At 38.1% G+C, this 24,051-nt stretch overlaps 1 protein-coding gene across 2 annotated transcripts in view; it reads right to left on the bottom strand.

Moving 5' to 3' along the window:
- Window positions 1-325: 325 nt before the first annotated feature.
- rtn4r (reticulon 4 receptor) overlaps window positions 326-24,051 on the bottom strand; it is an 83,344-nt gene continuing 59,618 nt past the window's right edge. Inside the window, exon 2 of one of the 2 annotated variants that reach the window (XM_079607353.1) lies at window positions 326-2,435. In XM_079607353.1, the coding sequence (XP_079463479.1) occupies window positions 1,018-2,435 (1,418 nt within the window). In that variant the 3' untranslated portion in view covers window positions 326-1,017. The remainder of the gene's footprint in view (window positions 2,436-24,051) is intronic. The other variant, XM_079607354.1, reaches the window with a different exon arrangement.

Genomic DNA, 24,051 nt, shown 5'->3' on the forward strand with positions numbered 1-24,051 from the left:
TTAATGTAGTACTGACACTAAAACTCTGAAAACATGATTTTTTTCTTATACAGTAATTTCTATTTTGGGTGAACTATCCACGATACATATTGTCACTATCCACGATACGTATTGTTGCATTTTTGTATTGCGATATATTGTGGCACGATATATTGTTACACCCCTAGAATATACACTAAATAGACATTCAGTTCCCCTGGGTTTCATTTAGTATTTGTATTGAATTTAATTGAATTAAAAACCTTCTTGATCACTAATGGATCTTTTAATATTCAATATACCTATATTTCATGCTGTTGGTCTTCAGTCACATGAGAAGCCATCTGTAAAAAATGAGATATTTTATTTGTCATATATTTATGCTTGTACACCAGCAAAATAAAATGCATATCTATAATTCCATTGCAATGTCAGTGAACAAATAGACAGCATTCCTTCCCAAGATGCCACCTGCAGTGTGTCATGACGCAAACAGAACATAGCACGTATTTGGGGAGAAATAAACATTTGTCTTACTGAAATACTTAGAAACATAAAAAACAGCATCAAACAAATGTATCACTTTTAAAAGAAAAAAAATATTGGGAACCAAAAAAGAAATGTCAATCCCCTTCGGTTTCATATCAGCAACATTCCTGGGTGCTTTCGGCGATCTGGTTTAGTCATGGTTTAAGGATTTTTCTTCTTTTTTTTAAGTGGTTCATCTACAATAGTCACTTTCGGTCAGCTTTTTTGGAGGTGATGTGGGAATAGGGAGCTCTTCGCAGTGTTGCTTAAACACAGCACATTAAAAGTACATAGAACAAACATTTGGGCACCCAGTTTTATATACATTAGATTTCATGTATTCTGTAAAGGCATCCATTTCTTTTAATGCGTCATTAGCATTGCAACTTTATTCTCAACCATGCGGAGCAACGTCGTAACCCCCTTTTCAACGTCTTTTGTCTGTCCACTCAGGCTACTGCAGGTATTTTGTGTCATTGTCAAGAGCAAACTGATGGATGAGAGTGTGAACTAGGACAAAGCCAGAGACAACCAGAACAAGGGGAGAAAGAGAACAGCCAATACTTGAATGGTGGACCCATGACCCTTTAGGCAATACTGGTCTGATTTGGGCTTTTTGGAGCACTTTTTTTTCTTCCTAGATGGCGCTGTAGAAGGTTCCAGATTGTCCAGCAGCTCTGGGTCAATTTTGTCCAAGGTCTGGTCAAGTTGGTTGGACATGGTTCCCAAAGGACCATCATTGAGACTCTGCTTATTACGAGTGTCGTTTTTTGTTTGATCAACCTCCCGAAACTTGGTCTTGGAGATGTTCTCCTTTTCTTTCAGGGGATTGTTGGTGATCTGCCGGCTGTTGTAGGATGAAGGATCTGGGAGGGACTTACTGGAGATAATGGAGGATTTGTCATTATCAGAAAGACAGCACCTGGGAATGCTTTCGACAAGAGGATCTTCAAGGGAGAGGAACTTTCCAGAGCGTGCCTTGGTGTTGAAGATACTGGTTTGAACCTGCGCCGGAGAGTCCACGCAGCCCTCCAAGTCGTCGCTTTTCAGTCGTTTCAGGTCCTTCCCAGTCAGAGAGGTGGGAAGGTGGCACTCCAACTCAGAGCTAGACCCTTTGAAGCGTTTGAACCAGTCCCACAACGGCCTGGCTCGACAGTCACAAATCCATTGGTTCCCATTGAGCCTTAGGTACTGGAGGGACACCAGAGGGTTCATGGCCTCCCCCGTCAACATGGTGAGGTTGTTGTAAAAGAGAAACAAGGTTGTCAGCTTGCCCAGATCATTGAAAGCCCGCTGCTGCACGTGTATAATGCGGTTCTGGTGCAGGAGCAAGCGGTCAAGGTTGGTGAGACCACGCAGCATGTGATCGGTCACCACCTTGATCTTGTTGTTATGTAAGAATAGGTAGGTGAGGTTGGCCAGGTCCAGGAAAGTGTCCTCGTGCAGGGCCAGAAGGTTATTATCCTGCAGGTACAGATACTGGAGCGAGAAGAGTCCTCGGAAAGCTCCCACCGGGAGCTCGGACAGCCCGCATCTGTGCAGGTGAAGGGTGTGCAGCTTAGTTAGACCGCGGAACGCGGTGGGACTTATGATGCGAAGGTTGCTGTTGTCGCCGATGTCTAATTCTTCCAGTCTCTCCAGCCCGTAAAAGGCCCCCGCCTCAATATGGCTGATATTATTCGAGTACATCCACAAGACCGTGAGGTTATGCACAGAACTAAAGCTGGTCGATCGGACCACTGTCAGTTTGTTGCTCTGGAGAAATATTCGCTGGCTACGGACGGGGATCTCAGTGGGAATGGAGAACAGACCCTGCTGCTGACAGGCCACGGTTGGCTTCGGCTCGCTGTAGCACACACACTTTGCAGGGCAGCCGTTCATCACTGGCACCAGGTTGAGCCATAACACCAGGCAGAGGAGGCGACCACCTGTTGAGAAAGGCAAAAAGTCAGTTCAAAGGTCAAGACAGCAGCTACTTCATTTGGCAGGAGACATCATTTCATGTTTGAACAATTTTACACAAGCTTAAAATAAGAATGTATAACTGTGAGCAGGCAACATATACACTGCCGTTCAAATGTTTGGAGTCACTAAAACGTTTATTCAGCCAGGATGCATTAAATTGATCAAAAGTGACAGTGAAGACATTTTATTATGTTACAAAAGATTTCTATTTCAAATAAATTATGTTCTTTTGGACTTTCTATTTGTCGAAGAAGAAAAAACCCCACAGATTCCACAAAAATATTGATAATAATAAGAAATGTTTCTTAAGCAGCAAGTCAGGATACTCTACTGATTTCTGAAGACTGGAGTAATGATGATGAAAATTCAGCTTTGATCACAGGAATAAATTACATTTAAAATATATATTTTTTATAATATATAACAATATTACTGTTTTTACTGTATTTCTGATCAAATAAAGACAGCCTTAGTGAGCAAAAGAGACTTCTTTCTAAAACATTTAAGAATCTTACAGACCCAAACTTTTGAAAGATAGTGAACTTTTTAGCTTGCTTTTGAATTATATCTCTTATGGAAAGAAAATGTAAACATTTATTTGAAAATAAATATAAATTAAATTATAAAAGGTCATAATGGTACATTTCTAATGTCCATTGCACATTATAATTGGTAGAAAAACAGTAACTTGATACAATGCAAATATTAAAAATATGTTCACATTCACACATCACATTGTAATGAAAGAAAAGTCTCTCCAAGAAATGACTTAACCTTCAAAAAGTCAATATTTAAATATAACACAAGCCATTTCAGAGTTAAGTAAAAACAGCATGCATTTATTTCAGACACAGCTCTTCTATAGATTAAACAGCTCTAAAATGGCTGCCTGCCTGTGAGTGCAGGACCTGTCTGTACTTGCGCCTGCATGTGTGAATGCTACCAGCAAAAATTTGTGCCGCGGGATCCATTCCCATCCATCAGCCAACGCAAGCGAGAAAAGCCAGCCAGATGAGAGAACCGATAAATGACACATAGGAGGGAGGCTTGAACAAAATTAGCTCCATCATTGCTATTAGCACTAGCTAATCACATTCCAGCATGGTGTAAGGCTTGACATTTAGTCTGTCCAGGGAAGATAAGTGTGCTGTGGGTGTTCAATACATGGTTGGGTGAGATGGGGCCAGGGGGAAGGACTTAGGATGTTGGATCTGTGTCTCATGAGAGTGTAGCGAGTGTGAACATGCTTGAAGTGATTCTGGAGTGTTACAGATAAGATGGCCTCTCTCTCATCTCTGATCTGAAGCCCAGTGGTCTCTGTGTGTGGATGTGGCACAGATGCATCTGAGGGTGGGTTTATCTACGGGAGGCACACAGATAAGAAATGTTGTTTTTATTCAGCCATTCTTCAAGTCAACCATTATTTAGGAGAGCAGATGAAAAAAAGTGTCTGTCTATGAGATCTCGATCATACGTGAGATTGATGCAGGGAAACATTCATCTCTGGACAATTAATCCTTCACATGTGAACAGTCCACAACATCTCTACAATCCTCTATCTATCTACAGTAGGTGACGGATATCTGTCTATCTGAATAGATAAACGGATGGATGGATGGATGGATGGATGGATGGAGGAATGGATGGATGGATGGATGGATGGATAGACCAACAAAATGCAAATGGATAAATAGATAGATAGATAGATAGATAGATAGATAGATAGATAGATAGATAGATAGATAGATAGATAGATAGATAGATAGATAGATAGATAGATAGATATATAGATAGATAGATAGATAGATAGATAGATAGATAGATAGATAGACTGACTTAATGGGTCTTTCTTCATGAATATGTTGTATTATAGGCTAGCATGAACATCTATCACAATGCCTCAATATCATGTGACCGTTCACCAACTCCTCCTTCAACCATGTTTGCATAATCAAACCCATGTGAGATATTTTCACGTGCACATGCAGAAGGCAGAGGAGCCTGTAGATCCTCTCGCCCGGCTCCCTGAATTCTCCTCCGTCCCTCAATCTTGCAGCTTGTTAAATGGAGCTTGCTTGAGGCTTGACAGCATCCCTGTGTTACACTTTCCCTCAAATATCCTCCCTCTCCCTCTCCCGCTCCTGTCATCTTCCACCAGTGAGCTGTCAGCCTTCCTCTCAGTCTTTCTGCTTCACAGCGCTTCTCTTTCACCCTCGCTGCCGATAAAAATATTCCATTGCCGCTCTTTGAAACGTTAGGCTTCATGAATCTACCAGACCTTCTGTTTTATCTTCTAGTCATTAGTGGACTATCCCCACCCACACAATGCACGTCGGAGACCCGTTTTCAAAGCTCCTTTTTTTTTCTTTTTTTTTCACCCATAGCCGACCGTGCTAACCTTGCGCTTCCTCTCTGTCTTTCATCTGTTTAGTGCTGAGTAAAGCTTCTCAAAATGTCATACGCCATCCACCCAATTATTTCGGTGCATTGTCTCGTCCTCTGGACAGTCACATACCCGTGTCCTTTATTGCTGGGAGCCCTTCACTGTAAAGGCCATTTGTCAGACATGGATTACATACCAGCACTCAATATTTTTCTACCTCGTCTCCATCAGTATGCCGGTCATGCCTCTCCTTTCTCTAATCCCAGTAAGGAGCCCCGCTTTGCCTTTTTTATGTTTCTATTTTTCTCCTTTTTACTCAAGGGGAAGCCCGTATCCTGTCGTGCCATCGAAAGAACAAGCCTGTTTCATAAAAGGTTATTGCATTGCAGACCACAATCTATATAACTGTTTACCGACCTATTAGTTTTGCATTACCTCCGGTATTTTTCGAAACTCAAGAGAATCCCTCATAATAACAGCACTCCAGTCGACCGCTTACTCATTTCGCAAAGAAGCCAAGCTGCATTCTCAGATGACGAGCTTATTAGCAGCGCGCCGTTCGACGTGCTGAGGACCACCCTCTTGCGAAACTGACAAGCCGAATGGTGTTTTCAGCTTTGCATAAAATGCAATGATTGCTGCTTGTCTCTCCACTTGTGTGGAAAGCTCTCATCCTGATATAAAAGACGCCACAGGAGAGCGAATAAACCATTGACAAACAGGGAGGCGAAATCAAGGATACTTCTCTACTGTCTAATTGAATTATTTGTATGGAAAACAAAAGGAGACAGAATACTGAACATGGACTTGAGATAATTGTGCAAAGAGAGAGAGAGAGAGGCAGCAGGGACGAGTGGCAATCTCTGACTTAGCACATTTACATACAGTATGTCTCCAGCATACGGAAAGCATGTAATGAGATTGACAACATTTTATCTCAACCGTACAAGTGGATATGGGAAGTAATGGCTGCCCTTGTTTTCAGACCAACAGGGGTGTTTTGGACATGCTGTGGATGGATTTGAACAAACTCTCAATTGTAGACATTGGAACATCCTGCATTATTTGCACTGCAGACATGAATGATGCCTCAAAAAGTGTGACTTAAAAGTGATCACCTTGCAGACACTGAAAATGGGTGGAAACATCCCACAGACCCATATCTAAGGAACTTAGTCTTGGTTTCCATTAAAGTCCCTGTATTCAATAATTGTACCCCTTAAAACTCATCTTTGATCACCAAAACTACATATTTAAACGTCTTTTTCCTTGAAATAAATGTCTGCATGCCTTAAAATAGCTTGAATGTAACTACACCCTTGCCTCATTTAGTATACACGGTTCTATGAATATGCAAATGAGCCCCGCCTCCACTCACTCACACCAGCTCAGAGATCCACTCGTTGACGATCACGCGTTGACGTGATTGGTTACAAGGTAGTTTGAGACGTCAACAATTTCAAACCGCGTTTTTGAGACTCTTTGGTACACTGCAGTTTTAGGAAGAAAATACTCAGCAATGGTGTTGATTTATGAATGTGCACATGGTTTGTCTTAAAGCATATTAAAAACATAGACCACATAGACATATAAACAACATTTAAAAGCTTTATTTTTAACACAGTCTCACTCCAAAACGTCACATACTGACGGGTCTTGACCATACGGCAACATACGACGAAAAGGGTACCCTTTAACGTCCATGTGTGACGATTCGGGTATGGTTGGGTTTAGGTATGCGTTAGGGTACCGCTAGGAGGCGCTGCTGGTGCGCTTATGTCTGCGTCTCATATTGACGTTATAGGGGTACCCTTTTCGTCGTATGTTGACGTATGGTCAAGACCCGTCAGTATATGACGTTTTGGGGTGAGACTGGGCTGTTATTTTCACCACAGGGGGACTTTAAACCCATAATTAAAACAAGATAAATTAGCTTTTTAAGTAAATATTGTAGTGTAAGATAATTCAACATTTTCAATAGTATTGAAACATATTTTTCTTACCACATTAACAAATTGTTTTGTTTTAATTTAAGCCTAAACCTCACAAAATTTTGTACGGAGCCCTTAAAGGGACATAAAAAAAAGGGGGAAAAAAATATGGGATGGGTGGAAAATATATGCGTCGATATACTTTTCTGTTCGTTTCTCTAAGAATCTTTGCGATAACTTGAAAAACCTTTGCATTCCCTCGCAAAACGTTTGCGCTTCCCCGAGAAACATCGCATTCGCAAAGAACACAAAGGTTTTGCAAGCGAACGTAAATATTTTTGGGGGGGGAATTCAAAACATTTGCAAAATGGCTTTTTTCCTTTTACCTCATATTCTCTGAAAACAAGTCTTAATATTTTATGCAATTTTGCATCTTTATGGATGTTTACATATTTTTAATTGATATTTTTAAAAGATTTGCAGTGCAAAATAACGACGATTGCACTGACGATCAGATTGCACTGACGATTGCACTGACGACAGACGAACACACACTGACATTCTGTTCAGAATTTATTCGAATATTATGCGAGAATTTTTCAATATTTTGCACGTTTGTCCACGAGTGAAGAATTAAAAATGAATGCAATCATAATCGAGTGGCTTCATACTTCATGTGATTTTTGAGGCCATCTGAGTTGCCCGCCAGTTCATTCCCCGTCAGCGCCATTTTCTGCATTACATGAATATAGAGGATTACTCATTTCCGGAGTTGACATTAATTACACTCATTACCACTGAATAAACAAATGAGTGACAGTGCCAACATCTTAATCATGCGGCAGAATATAGAAATAAATTTACCACATTTCAAGCCTCTTTAGCACCCACTGGTTCCGCTTCGTTGTGAGCTTTCTGAAGGCCAATTAACCACAGAATTAAAGCACCAATTAAAATCCAGTGCCAAGTTTAGATGTAGTTAGAGAAAATAGGAGATGGTCCTCACTGCAGAACACGAAATCCAGGGGGAGGAGTTGGATCCGGATCCAACTCCTCCCACCTTACATATACCTAAACCTACCCATTCCACCCCCTGATCCCTAAACCCACCCCTAAACCTACCAATCTCCACTCCTTAGATCTGGAGGGGTGGATCTCGTGTACTGCAGTGAGGTGCTCCTGGAAAATAGTTTATCGAGTCTTCATCTATTTTTGTTAAAGGGATGGTTTGGAGTAATTTCAACCTAGGGTCCTTTGCACCATGACCTCGAGCCAAACACCCCCCACCCCCAGAAGTTTGTTTCCCCCTTTTTTGAACATTATTAAAGTTAGAGCTTATTTAGAGATTGGATCCTAATGGATCCGAAGGTTGTATCTTGAAATTTACCCCACTAATAATGCCCGGAATGGTACCAAACTTCTACAGTAGTACAAATTCTGTACAGGTTCTGTACTCATAAAACGAGGCATTGGAAAGTTTGTAAGTACATCAGGAGTTTATTTAAATAACACTTGCCTGATGGCTTATGCTACCGCTAATCCGGACGTCGAGGACACTTCAGTGATTTGGGAAAAGCCTGTAAAAGTCCTGGCAGAAACCGATGCATAAGGATGTAGTGTAACGACGCCCAGTTCCAGGAATGCACTAATATTTTGTTGGTAGTACCAGTTTGCAACAATTAGTTAACACTAAGTTGTCAACACTTCGGAAAAAAATGATACATCGGCTTTTCTGTCACTTTTAATCAATTGAATGCATCTTCACTTTAAAAAATATTTAAACATTTGAAAATTGTACAAGTTGTTCACTCAAGAACTACTAAGCAGTTAAAAGTGTTTTCTTTCTCTAGCCATTTCTTATTACACCAAAAAAAAAAAAAAACTACATCCCTGACCCCTTTTACTTATAAACCTACAGTATATTTACCACACGTCATGTGTGGACATAAAGGACTAAGACACCAGGAAAAGGTAAAGGGCAGAAGAGAGGGACATTTAGAAGAGAAATGGCGGAGAGTAAAGAGGCAACAGGAAAGGTGACACAGATGAAAGGTGTTGTTGGGACAGAAAGGTAAAGATGGATGCTCAAGGAGAACAGATGCCTGAGGTTTCTGCAGTAGCATTGAGTATGAGCTGTGGAATGCAGATGATTTTATTGATGCTGGAGCAAAGCGAAGCAGATCAGGACTTATTTGTGTCTGCCTTCTGTACCACATGCTCAAAGTTTGCCAGATGGTTCATGAATAACAGAGAATCGAGCAGGTTGCGGGAAAAATAAATAAAGGAACGCACAGACACTTTGGTTTACTACCGAGGCCAGAAACATACTTTATGCAAGTTCACAAATGCAAATAAATGCCAGGCCAACACATTCCCATAATACAAAAGTAAAAAATACTTCCTTCTAAAAGTAGCTTAATGTGGATAGAGAACAGTAAGTCAAATTTCAATATTTCATATATAGCTATTTCTACAGCTTTTTATTTTTGCGCCTCTAAGGGGGCAGACATTACTAACTTCACTTTCTTTTTGCATTACCGTGATGATAATAAACATCAAGGGGGAGCTAGTGTTACCATTTGCTATTATATCAGAAGTGTTGTTTAGGTAGCATCTATAGACTTAAAGGGGCTATATGTAAGATTTTATTTATTAATCACTTTTTTTTATTCATGAGTCAACAACAGCTTTTTACAAAACCTAAAAATCACAATCTTCCGTGACTTTCTGTCTCTGTCATTTTTGTTGTGTTTATTTTTGTTATTGAGAAGAAAGCATGCATGAAAAATTTACATATTCATCTAAATGTCACTCTCAGCAGAGTGATTGATGTCTGGAAAAAGAACTTTGCAGTGAGAATATCGAGGCACTAAATCACGTTCAGTCTCTTGAACATCACGTGAGCAGGAGTGCGAACACGAGCAATAAGTTGCTGGCTGCAGTTCACTTAACGGCCACCGGTGTCGCCAATAACAAGGGTTTCTAAATTATATAGCTCCTTTAAAAATTATAGTATTGGCATAAATGGGTCCATGAAGAACCTTAAAACATCCATGGAACCTTTCCATTCCACAAAAGGTTCTTGAGAGTGGAAAAAAAAAGTTATTCAGGTTTTTAAAATGTTCACTAAGAAAGAAAAAAGGTTATTTTAGGAACTGTCCACTGAAAGGTTCTTTGGGCAATGTTTAAAAGATGTAACTTACTAACTTATTGTTCAAAGCTCTACCATCACAGTAGTTATGTAACATTTGGGGTCTTAATATCAATATAATAACTTATTTTATTTATCAATATTGACAACAGTTGCACTGCTTAATATTTTTGTGGAAACTTTGATCCAAAAAAAAATCAGGATTCTTTGATGAATTAAATATAAATATATTTGATGAATTTATATTAAATATATTTTTTTATATAAATCTTTTGAAACATTTTGAATGTCTTCACTGGCACTTTTGCTCAATTTAATGCATCCTTGCTGAATAAAAGTATCAATTTCTACAGCATTCTAACTCATTTAGGAACCAATAGACGTGAAATTGAGCTTAGAGGCTAAAAGCATCTGTTCATGTAAGATTGTACAATGTGTTTCAGGGCTAAGACTGCTGCGTTTAAATTGATGGATTTTCAATAAAGACACCGTAGTAAACTTTAAAGTGAGTGGTTAATAAAATAAGACTTTAAAAGGTCCAAACCACTTGACCCAATCTGATTAGTAGCCTACGTATTTCAAATATACAAATAATTTGAGGGAGCCGGGACGATTGAAACGCGGGACGGATGAAACATTGCGATTTTCTTGAAAACCACTCACGTCATGTACGTCATATTTCTTCAGCACGTATAACACGCAATGCCTACCAGACCCGCGAAAACATTTCTTCTTTACGTCATGCCGTTTTGGATTTAAAGCCGGAAAGCTGTTTTTGAGTGCAGTAAGTGAATTCTTTCGTGCGGTACTTTTTTTTGACTGACAAGTTGTATTTATTGTTTCATGTGCCATTGTAATGATAATCCGGCAGGTGTATTAGTACTGCAACACACCCTTAAGTGTGCAATATCAGAGTTTTTTAGTTTAAGGGAAAAACAGGTTTAACTGTCGGGATGCGCTGTCGGGACGGATGAAACAGCGCCTCCTGCCAGTTAAACCTGGTCATAGGAAAACCGCTGTTAAGGCTATTCAACTAGTAAACACTCGATATGACTCAAGGAAGAAGTATAAGATAATTAATTGTAAACGGATTTGTCTGTCTTCGTCAAAATAGCCTATTAGAAAGATTACACAAAATGCGCATAGGCTTATCGCCTATGTTTAATGGGTGATAGAACAAAAATGGTTAAAATTAACCTTTAAATTAAAATAAATTACAAAATATGTTTGTAACAATATGTACATAAGTTACTTGTCAGGTATTGTTAATAAAAACAAGCATTAGATGAATAGTTTCCGTTTAAACTGTTATGTTTCATCCGTCCCACCCCTGTGTTGCAACCGTCCCGCTCAGGCGGGACGATTGAAACAAAGCACAACTACCGATCAAAGTCAATTTGTACTTAAATCATTCTATATTTGTACCGAATAACACATGATACTAAGAGAACACATATGTGCGTTGTTGATCACGCACACACAAAAAATCTATCTGTAACCTTATCGTAGAAAATGACGTTTATCTGAAAAGTGTTTCAACCGTCCCGGCTCTCCCCTACTTCTAATAACACTTTCCAATTCTCTCAAAACAATTCCCATTGCTTAACTCTGAATTTCCCTCCTCCTCCCACCCATGCAATCCACTTCTCTCGCTAACAATTATGATTTCCCAGCCCATTTCTCACAAGCCCACATGCTCCACCTGGATGATGAGCCAAAATAAACACAAACACAAGTATAATCATATTATATTCATAACTATTCCCAAAGCTTCTTCTTAAGTCAGCATAGGCATAATAGTTTTAGTACTCAGAGGCCAGTAGCTACTGACAGAGCTTATAGTAGCTTACTTAATATTAAAAGTATTTGGATAAGATAAGCCATATCAATTTGGTAATTTTTTCCTGTAAGAAAAAGACAATACATTTTTAATATTTTGTGAATATGCATTGAACACTAGAGCAGTGTTATTTTTTTATTTTATTTTTTATAAGCTTTTGTTTTTATTTTAATTTTAAATTTTAGTTTATGGTTCAGTCACCTCTTATGCATTTTTGTATTATTTTATATTTCAGTTTAGCTTTTCATTTTTTTTTTTTTTAGTTTTAGTAATTTTAGTACTTCAACTTATTTTACTTCAGTTAGTTGCTGAGGTATCATTTGCAATCATATCAATGCAAACATATTTGTATGCAGTTCTGTTTATATTCAATTATTTTCAAATTTTTTTTTTTTGTATTTTCATGTTATAACTGTGAAGCTGCTTTGATACAATCTGTATTGTAAAAAGCGCTATATAAATAAAGATGACTTGACTTGACTTGACTTTATTACCCGCTAGAGCACCAAAAGGACTGCAGCTTTAAAATATTAATGCATTTGATTATGTTTTCAGATATAGATAAGAATGTAATTCTCTCAGCTCTGTTCAACATGTTTAAATCCATTATGCAAAAATCCACAATTTTCTCCTCAAATCAAGTGATCTCTGTCTAGACCCGCTCATATGTTTCCATGCTACAGATGATTTTAGGATTCAGTATCTCAAACGTCACGCTACATCAGTACATACACCACACCATACTTTTCAGGTACCTCGGATCCAGCGTATTTACTCACTACAAAGACACATTTAGTTTCAGATAGCTAACCCTGTGGACAGATCTCTAAAAAAAAAGAAAAAAAAAAGGCTCCTCTACGCCTCCGTTCCAATGAAAATATAAATAAATTCAGCGACGCGCCAAACGCGCTGCTTTCATCACAATGTAAACAATTTATTTTCTGTGAGTCGAGACGTGAGCTGGAAATCCCCCAACTTCACCGAGACTGACAGTGGCATCTTTTAGGTGCCTAACTTAATGAGATCCTGGACTGGCGGATAAACATTCTAATTCAGTTTTGGGAGGCAAAGTGATTCGAAATGCAGTCTAGAGTAGAAACATCTGCGAGTTTAAATAGCTGCACGTTGGAAGCAAATTGAAAATTGGCTTGGCGCACAAAGCGCTGTCATTCATTCAGGCTTTTCTCACCCAGTATATAAACACAAACATGTTTGTTGCTGGAACTGTATTTCCACACCTTTCATTACAATGGAAAAATCCTTCAGTGCAACATTAGTCACCAGTGCTAGAAAGCGGTGTGTTTTCTCTGCGCATTTAATCTTGATTACAGATAACTGAGGACGAGCTGTCATCTAAAGAGGGTCATCAACTGGCCATTATCTTGAGTATACAAATAACACTTTTATCCAAATAAACGGCTGAAAGTGGCTCTAGCTGCAACCGGAGGGCAGGACAGAACAAATTAGAATGAATCGCTTGCTTGCTAGTCTCATTTTAATAATTATCCATGTACATTTTATTCTGTAGTCAGCAATAACTCCTTTCCTCATCTCTCACGTTGACGTAATCGCTGAGTATTCCTTGTTAGTACATTTATTATGCAATATCATAACCCATAGTTCATATAGTAACAGGCCTTGTGGTGTAGCTTCCACCTAGAGACCAGTCAAACCTATTTTAAAGGCCCTTTTAAAAAAAAATTAATATCTTCAATTAAATTTTTAATGATAGTCAATGTTTCTTTCACCAAAGACAGTCAAATCAAGTTTTGCATGAGCATTTTTGCTCTTGAAATTAAATATCCCTGTTGTACCTTCAAAGACTCATTATGTAAATGTGCTCTGCTGTGATTGGCGAAACCTTTTGCATTTAAAATGAGCAACAATGTTAATCCCTCCCCTCCAACCACCTGCCATATAGACATTTTATCCATCATCAATTCCTGATGATAAAAACATGGCCCACCATGCACTTTTAATTCCTTGTTGAATATCCAATTTCTATGGAAGATTATAACCACCACAGAATAAAAAATAGAAATTCTATATTTATTTAGACCCCCCCCACCCCACCCCACAGTTTATATCTTGCAATTGCGAGTTGCAATTGGGAGTTTTTAAAAAGTTGCGAGTATTTTTATGCGAGTATTATATTTATGCGAGTATTATAAATAAGCTTCCGTAGACTTTTATCACATTGTGAATTATAGAATGGGTTGCAAATGTTAACGCGGCACCAATATCATGATTATTTCTGAACTATTACTAATCTTTGCAGTTTATGGAGGTTCAAATCCCACTTATTAGTCCCTATTAAAACTTTCCATGCTCTTTGATTGGATCCAGCAAAGCTACTCTGCTTGCTCACACATATAAATGATATTTCACATCATTACCTTTTTAACCCTCTTTTCAAGCTGTACTGGACCGTTACATACGATTTCACTCGTTGTATCCACCTGTAGCAGTCAGACTAACACAAGACCCAACGACCTCTCAAATTTCGATGAACTCTGGATAAAAATAGCTGAATGGCACCGTGGAGCTGTCAACTGTCAATATTGAGCTTCTGTGATTAAGTGTTTGAACGGCAGCGTCTCGCTGTCTCGCTCTGTGGTCAGCTGCGGGTCAGATGATATGGCTCAGATTCTTCACAGACACAACACCGTGTAGATGTGCAACACAAGTTTTCTTTTGTACATTTCAGTGAAAAAACACTGTTCTGGAGATACAAAGGGTCTCTTCAGAACACACTCCTGTGTTTTGCCACTTTAAACATACTGTTTGTGTGTGTGAGTGTGCGTCTAGTTATGGTGTTTAAACCCTGACAGTTTATTTTCTGTCCTTGGTATAAAACAATGGATTTGTCCCTTGTTCTACATGCTGGAAATCAACCACGCCATGTAAACGTGTGACCAAAGCAGTCCTACATTTCTCAGGGATTTTAAAAATAGCCTGCATCACAGACACACTAAAATACACAAACAACAAAGGCTTTTCTTAAAGGCATGCTGGCGTTTTATCATTCTGTCAGTTTTTAGCTTGGTGCATACATTATGTAACTCATGCGACTAGATAATCCATATTCTGCCAGCGGAGACCCAGTTTCTCTGGTCTCTGTAGGAGGAGGTGGGGTGCATGACTTTTGCATGACTTTGCTCAGAATGACACGTCTTGCTGGCATATGTCAAGTGTCACAGCTCAGCCTGTATTTCACAAGAGCAGCTAAGAAATAAATAAAAGACAAACACTTGGAATCCAGTTTGACATCTACTAGCTGATAGTGATGGTTTGCACTGATAGGAAATGATAGAGCGAGGGAAAATGCAGTGGTATTGAAAAGTAGTCGAAAACCATTTATTCCATAAGAAAGAGAAATCATGAACCAGATCTATTTAATATCTCAATGATTATTTCTAGATGGCATTAAGATTAAATGGAGAGCAATGTTTTTTTCTCCTAATCTATCTATCTATCTATCTATCTATCTATCTATCTATCTATCTATCTATCTATCTATCTATCTATCTATCTATCTATCTATCTATCTATCTGTCCGTCCGTCCGTCCGTCCGTCCGTCCGTCCGTCCGTCCGTCCGTCCGTCCGTCCGTCCGTCCGCCCGCCCGTTGTCCTTGTGGGACATTTTTGGTCCCCATGAGGAAAGCAGCTTTTAAATCAGACTAAATGATTTTTTTGAAAATGTAAAAATGCAGAATTTGTTTTGTGATGGGTAGGTTTAGGGTTATGGGATAGAATATACAGTTTGTACAGTATGAAAATCATTAGATCTATGGAAATTCCCTCTAAAACATGAAAACACAACGTGTGTTTGTGTGTGTGTGCGTGCGTGCGTGCGTGTGTGTGTGTGTGTGTGTGATAATTTTGTCAGATAAATACCATAACCAACTTTAGTGTTTTGTTATTCCTACATATTTAAATTGTATAGAATATAAAATACAAATTTGTAGGGTAATAAAAAAAAAAATATCGCCTCCAGGCATCACTTTTGACCACTACTGTTGAAAATCCCATATGGGATGCAACTTGTTCTGTCTAAATATACCAGAATCTGTTTCATAACAGCTTCTATTTTATGTATATGTTTACTGTTCATCATGCATTAGGCTACTCTGACACAAAATATCTGGAAAAGTCAGAAGAGCATGCAGTAAGTAGAGCCCATTCATCGCATATGCAGCGAATTAAGAGTGAATAAAAGTGCATTCATCGTTATTAACCAGAACCAGAAGAGTGTATTCATCGTGTGTCTCTCAAAATGAGAGTTTGGAAGGCTTAAGACCTACGGTTGCACACAACTACTAAATATTTCATAGTCAGACATTGACTTGTCAGGAACTGTCTCATCAGTTTAACATTTCGATCCCTTGTGTTGACTCGCTCTGAGGATTTGTAGCTGGCTCTAACTCTGTATTTGCCAGCATTAAGAGTTTTTCATTCAAGATTAAAAGTCCTTTGATCATTTAATTTGTTTGTTTGGAGGGCTTAGTATGCAATGATGAATTTACAAGCATCTTTTACAAGAAACTTTTTATTGCATACTACTGTACCATACTGTTCTTTAGATTTCTTCAGTGTACTGTACATATGCAACTATTTGAAAATCTGGAATCTGGTGCAACAAAATCGGAACATTGAGAAAATCGCCTTTAAAGTTGTCCATTTATGTTGGCGATTGTGCTGCATTCACTCACAAAAATAAATGTTTTATATATTTATGGTGGTAAATTTACCAAATATCTTCATGGAACTTGATCTTTACTTAATATCCTAATGATTTTTGGCATAAAAGAAAAATCAATAATTTTAACCCATATTATTGGCTATTGCCACAAATATACCCGTCAGACTTATGAATGGTTTTCTGATCCAGGGTCACATATATACTGTGCACTGTATGCACGGAATGCCATACATTTGCTGTAACGTGCAGTACACAACAGAACACACTGTATCCCACAATGCAATGCACATGACTTGACATTCCACTTCCCCTGTAACAAATAAAGTAACTCTAAAGACTTAAGATATACAATGACAGCACACTTATAATACATGGAGAACGGGAGAAAATTCAATGCCGGAATAAGTCCCGCCTTCTAAATAAAAGAGCCAATCGCTGATTGGCAAAGTCATCGCGTCACAGTAGCTGCCGTTAGAAGCTCCAGTTGGTATAGAAAGAGTCCGTGTTTTGAGACGCGCACTTAGGACTGCACGTGTGTATTGGTGGATCTAGCTTGAAAAACTTTTATTCAGAAAATATGCATTAAACTGATCAAAAGTGACAGTGCAGACATTTACAGAATAATGTTATTAGTATAACTTTGTATTCATCAGAAAATGTATCACAGTTTCCAAAAAAATATTAAGCATCACAACTGCTTTTAGCATTGATAAGGAATATTTCTTGAGCAGCAAATCAAAATATTAGAATGATTTCTGAAGGATCATGTGACTCTGAAGACTAGAGTAATGATGCTGAAAATTCAGCTTTGATCACAGGAATAAATTAAATTATTAATTTATTTTAAATTATTGTTTACAATTATTTTAAAATATATTCAAATAAGAAAACAGTTATTTTAAATGGTAATAATATTTCACAATATTACAGTTTCTACTGTTTTTTTTTTGGATCGAATAAATACAGCCTTAACATTTTAACATTTTAACTATTAAACAACTTTCAAATGAATATCAAATCCGCATGGTGCTTGGTAAGAATAAACAAAGCCACACAAAAATACGTAAATATGTCAAATATATAGTATCAAATATTCAACAGTTCTAAGGTGTATAAAAGCAATGGAAGAGTTTAAGATACAAGTTACCTCAGGGTCATAAAGTCGCATAAACAGCCTGGGGTGCGTTTCCCGTACAACTATATAACTCACTGCTTAACTACCATAGTATGATGCATCGTTGGAGAAATCAACTAGCTCGTCACGACTGTTTCCCGAAACCATATGTCGCAAAGTATCGTTCAACCACGCTGGTTTATGACGTCTCGCACGTGGTGGACTAATAAATTATTTTAATTAATCTGTTTGAGATCGAATTAACGCTAGATTTTGTCATATAAGTTACAGACATGACATCTGAAGACCATTTCTAATTTTTCTCAGTTATTTTGCTTTATTACCAGACTCAATATTTGGCTCGTTCTTACATAGTAGAGCGCGTTCGCACATGCGCAGTCTTCAAAAACGGTGTTTTAAATCTCTTGACAAACTAAAAGACGTAAATTACATTTGTATGTATTCTAAATAAATAACACGGGTTGTACTGAATGTCAGCTTGCTTATTTAGCTAAAGATAAGGATTTATTCAGTCTACATCTCATGTAAACTAGAAACTATGCTTCTAACCACAGCTCGAGAGCTGTCGCTCCAACCACACAAGTTTGCGATGCTGTTTGCGAACGTTCGTTGGAACGATGGTTTCGGGAAACACCAAATCGTTGAACTATGCTGATAACGACGGAACTTGCGACCATAGTTGGCTAACGATGCTTTCGGGAAATGCACCCCAGATTAGATCTTTGAAGTTACCACTGTATGTTTGGGGAAAACCCTACTAACAGCGTCCCCTTTCCACAGTGCCCTTCAAAGATGAAAAAAAAAGCCACCTGTCTTCCCCCAAAGCCCTTCCTTTGTGTATTCAATCTGATTGAAGGCTCTCTGTGAGATCCTCCCTTAATTATACGGCAAATGAGCCATCACAACGCCATTAAAATGATGCTCTTTTTTCCCTTGCATTGACTAACTGTCTTCCCCCTTTTTCCCAGAGCTTTTATTAGCAATAAAATTCAATTTTGCGTTTCCAGGTTGCCAGCCTAAGGGAGTAAAAATGCATTACCCCAGACTGAGAGAAAGTGGGAGCTAATGATTCAGCTGCATACAATCCAAGAGGCTTTCCATCATCACTGCTGAATTATTAGCCTGATGCTATACAGTATCGTCCTGTCGGTGGAAGTGCGTGAATGCGCGTATATCTGTGAAATGAGAGCGCAGATGACTGAGCAGAACAAGTTAAAGTATGTGTGTCTGTGCTATTTTCAGGAAGATTAATTGGTTACCAACAGCAGTAGATCACAAGGGACCGAGTCAAACGTGTGTTTTGTTCTTCTGTTTTGGCATTTACAACGAACAGCGAGTTTAAGCTAGTCAGTGAACGCATCTCCCAACCTGACCAGCTGAAATGTTACCAGAAAACCAAAATACAAGCTTTAAAGGTGCAGTTAGTGGTTTCTGAGAAACGCTGTTGAAAGCGGATCAGACCTAGCACCAAAACACTTGTAGCCAATCAGCAGTAAGGGGCGTGTCCACTCATGAGGGGGAGGTGCCCTTGCTGCATTGCGTGTTTGTGAATGTGGGGGCGGGGCTATCAAGATAGGGGTGTAGTCATTTTGGGTAGGGGCGTGTTTGTTCTGGTGATTTCAAATATTAACAGCGTTTCTCAGAAATTGGTTACTGCACCTTTAAGGGCTCTCTGGAGTTTTCTGTCAAAATAAAAGTTTCATGCTTTAATATTAGAAAAATTAATAAGACAGCCATAATATTAGTTTTGTAATTTTACAGTGGTAATGTAAAATATAGAATGTAATATAAAAAGGGCCAAGCCAAAAATAGCTCAATATTAAGTGCTCTTTTTATGGTCTTAACCATTTTAATCACAAATCACTGTTTCAGAAATTAGCAAGAATTGCACAAATACTGTTGTTTTCTTTAAAAGTTCACGCCGTGTGGGTAAACTTGTTTTTTTTTTACAGGAAGAAGAGTCAGTGTTGTTCCACTCATTGTTAATGACTTCAAACAGTTCATGAGTCATTGAGAAAATGTCACCCAGTTAGTTTGAGTTTAACATGAGACCAAATATGCACTACGTGGTTCAAATCTGGACTCTGACCAGGCCAAAACATGAGCCTGTGTTTAGCACTTGTCTTTATCCTTCTTTAGGAAGTTTCTGGATCGATGCAGCCAGTAAACAAAGCCGTTATGTTAATGGTTTTGAGCGTGTATAAAGTTAGGGCACAAAGTTGTGAAGGAGCTGACACAGTTACTTAAAGGCCTATGCGAAACTGGTATTGAAAATCTATTGTCTTGATTTTAGTTAGCAAACATAAACCACATTGCAGACATTGTGGATTCAGCACAAACATGCCTCCTCATTTCTGAGCTATAGTACAAGGCTCCCACACTTTGACCACTGGATTTCCATGACCTTTTCAGTTGCAAATGATTAGTGGAAAGGGACTTTTTACAAATCATTTTACAGAACTTGCAGGCCAGATTTCCATTATATGCCATTACTAATCTTTTGATATATGTAATTTTCTTTTTTTCATGTCAAGTAAAGCTAAATTTCAGCATCATTACTCCAGTCTTCAGTGTCACATGATCCTTCAAAAATACTTCTAATATGCAGATTTGCTGCTCAAGAGAAATCTTATTATCAATGTTGAAACCATAATATTTTTGTGGAAACCATGATACATTTTATTTCTTTGAGGGTTAGGGGTTAGCATTCACAACAGCCTTTATTTGAAATAGAAATATTACATTATACATGTCTTCAATGTCACTTTTGAGCACTTTCTTGCTGAATAAAAGTATTCACTAATCACATTTCCTTCAGACAATGTAACACATCTAGATTATAGTAGCGTATACTGTATTGGAGAAAGCAGAAGTTCTCTCTAATGCAGTGTGCTGCTGATGAAGCAGACCTGCATCAAATGTGTGTCATCTACAAACAGCTGAGTAATGCTGGCCTCTGCCCTAAAACACTCTAATGAGACACGGTGAGTGAGAGTGTGCTGCGGTAATGAAGTGTGATCTCAGTAATGAGACAAAGGTAGTGTGTGTAGAGAGATGGAGGGATAGAGAGAGAGAGATAGTGTGTGTGTGTGTGTGTGCATGGTAAACCTATGTTATGAGGACCAAATGCCCTCAATAGGGTTTACCAGGCACACACATCATTATAATATTAATAATAATTATTAAATATTTATATATATATATATATATATTGTGAAATGTGGGATTGCGGAATGTGAATTTTTAAGTAGAAAGACTTACTCCAATAATCTTTGAATTATTTAAAACTTCATATATATATATATATATTATTATTATATTATATATATTAATATTTAAAGTTTTAAATAAATCAAAGATTATTGGAGTAAGTCTTTACATTGTGTACTGCAGGGGATGAAAATAATAATCAATAGCGAAAATAATTTGAAAATAATAATAAATAATTTCCCCCATTTTTTATTGGCCTTAAAAATAGCAAACCCTAATATGTCCACTCAATCTACAATCCAATTCGATCCTAATTGATAAAATGAAGCTCCACCTAAATTATTTCCTTCTATATATTCGAAATATGGCACATCACAGATTAAATGGATTGCCGATGCTTTTTCCTGCTGCCTTTCAAATGTCCTCAACTACAGGAGAATCCAAATTGTGGGTGGTTGATTCATCCCCACAAGCATCCATTAATAACTCTGTTGCAGAAGTAAACATGCCCACACTCAAAAACAACCTTCTGTCCATATGCTTCTCTTACAGTCATCTCTTCAGAAATTGTTCTGTTCAGTCTAATTCCTAACCAATCCTCCTTTGAGGTTTTACACATCTATATGTTTGTTTGGACTGTGGAATAAAGGCCCGGAAGAAAAGGTCTCAAATCTCGGTTATATTCGTATACTAGAAAGTTCAATTCGTGGACTTTCTGCGGAGTGACTTTGGATATTAACCCGAACAAACATATCTGTTCATGTCTTTATGGACAAAAACATGAAAACCCTAAATCTCATTGCTCATGTTGAAATATGATCTAGAGCAGAACTGCACACACGCCACACGGCTGACTCAGACGCCCTTGAGCGGAGCATGTGTTAGAAGTCGTGTTCTCCATCAACACATCTGGTATGAAAAACTCCTTTTCGACTAAAATCGAGATTAAGCTTCCTCCTTCCAATTTGTACACATAATTATGATGAGAGGAAACATGAGCAACGCCAGAACAGCATGACACACGGCCTTTAGCAACACCTAGACATGCTATCAGCTTCTTATAAATCAAGCCGGAGACTCCTAATTATCATACAGGGAATTCCATTCTGGTTATGGTTTCATTTCACAGTTATGGTTTAAGTTTCGACATTATCTTTGGAGCCTTTGGAGAAATAAAAAATACAAATAGCACTAGCTATAAATGTAACGTATGTGCATAATTGAAATATTGCACCAAATCTTCCGTCCGATTTGTTCAAGAAAACAAAATCTTCACTTTAGTTTGTTCAAAAAATCTATAATAAAAATGGAAGATGCAGCATCTTCCATTTTTATTATAGTTTTTTTTTTATTGCATTATAAATTGTGCCTTTCATTATAGAATGATCAAACCAACATTTGAGATGCTGTGGTATTAAAATGGCATTGCATTATGCACATCTTCTTATTGGAATAAAAAGTTACCCAGCTCAATTGAGTGCATATGCTTTTTATGCAGATTTATGCACATCTTGGTGTTTCCATCTTGCTTTTTTTATGTGATATCCCAACATTTTGCGTAAAATAGGTGGATGGAAACATATCTACTGTCATTAGGGATGTGCCTAAAGCCAAATACTAAGTTCATAAAAGGAAATTACACATTTTACGGAGCCCCTAAAGAGACATGGTGTTGGAAAAAAATACGAGATAGGAGGAAATATCATTTATATATATTGTATATAAATTGTGAATAAAGGAGCCACAAATGGGGGGGGGGGGGGGGGACTAACTAAGGGGCCTATTTTAGCGATCTGAAACGCAAGTATCAAATGCGAAACGCAAGTAACTTTGTGGGCGGATCTTGGGCGCTGTTGCTATTATACCGGCGGGATAAATGACTATTGCACTCGACGCAAATCTAAAATGTGTTGGTCTGAAGTAGCTACATTACTCATAGGTGTGGTTTGGGCGTAACGTGCAATAAACCAATCAGAGGCACACGCAACTTACATTATGGTAAAGGTGATTTTGCAGTCTTCAGAATTTTGTTTCCTGGTTCTTGATGGTGTCAGATGTCCTTATGTGTCTTGCCACTATTGATAAAACAGGTTTGATCCGTCATTACTACAATTAGCCTGAATAATTTGGTAAATGTGTAAGCTAGATTTATGGCTATTTTTTTCACATCTTCATGGACACCACAATGATTTCCCTCGTGTGGTAATATTTTTCCTTGTAATTATGTATGGTTTGCTCAAATGGGAACTGCTGTGTAGATGAGAGAAGCAAAGTATATGCACGTTGTGCTACATTATGGCCAAGCATGCGCCCTTAAGATAGCATCTGAATAACGCGACACTGTCTTTAGACTAGGTTTTTCCTGGTCTGTGGCGGAATTGTTTTCTGAAACTGCAAAATAGCACCAGGGAACGTTTGCGCCGGAACACGCATCAAAAGAAACGATATTTTCCCATTCTTCACTTTCTTACCCAAATGTTTCAAGAAAGCAACAATTTTGACTTGTCAAAATGGCTCAATGACAGGCTAACTATTCCATCATATCTCACACTCACATGCTCAAGTTATCCAGGTGACCAAGCAAGCCACGTTTAAAAATAAAGGGACAGAACACTGCTCTACAACTGCAAAATATAGTTTTGATCGATCCGATTTCTCAGACTACATCTTTTGACAGGAGAGTTTGGCTCTAAAATGCTCGGATTCAGAGGAAATGGATATAAAATCAATCAAAATTCAACAAAACAAGTTTGAAGCGTATTTTCTCCTGGTAGACTGGGTTTTACTCAGCTGCAAAATGATTCAGAGGTTTCTTCAAATCTATTCAAATATTCAGATGAAAAGCAACAAAATGCATATAAATGAGGGAGATTCACATTTCTAACAATGTTTTCTAACCTTGCAAAGTGTTTGAGTAATTTTTCTGCCCTCACTGAAAGTGAAATGCTGCAGTAAAACAACAACATCAAAGCCAGTCGGAACAAATGTAATGCTTGAATTAAAACTGAAGTACAGCGTGATTTTGAACCAGTGACATTCGGGGCGGAGCTCCACAGCACAGTGCAACAGAAATAGCAACCGAGTGACCTATAAAACTAGTCTGATTAGAGCAAAAACTATATCGACATGCAAGAGATTTATTGCTTGTCACTTTACAGCATCACGCCTGGGTAGGACAAGGTGTAAGAAAGCTCAAAAAGAGACTTGCACATTAAAAGAATGTGCA

The sequence above is a fragment of the Phoxinus phoxinus genome (genome assembly GCF_949152265.1).
Source record: "Phoxinus phoxinus genome assembly, chromosome: 3".
In the NCBI taxonomy this organism is placed as follows: Eukaryota; Metazoa; Chordata; class Actinopteri; order Cypriniformes; family Leuciscidae; genus Phoxinus; species Phoxinus phoxinus.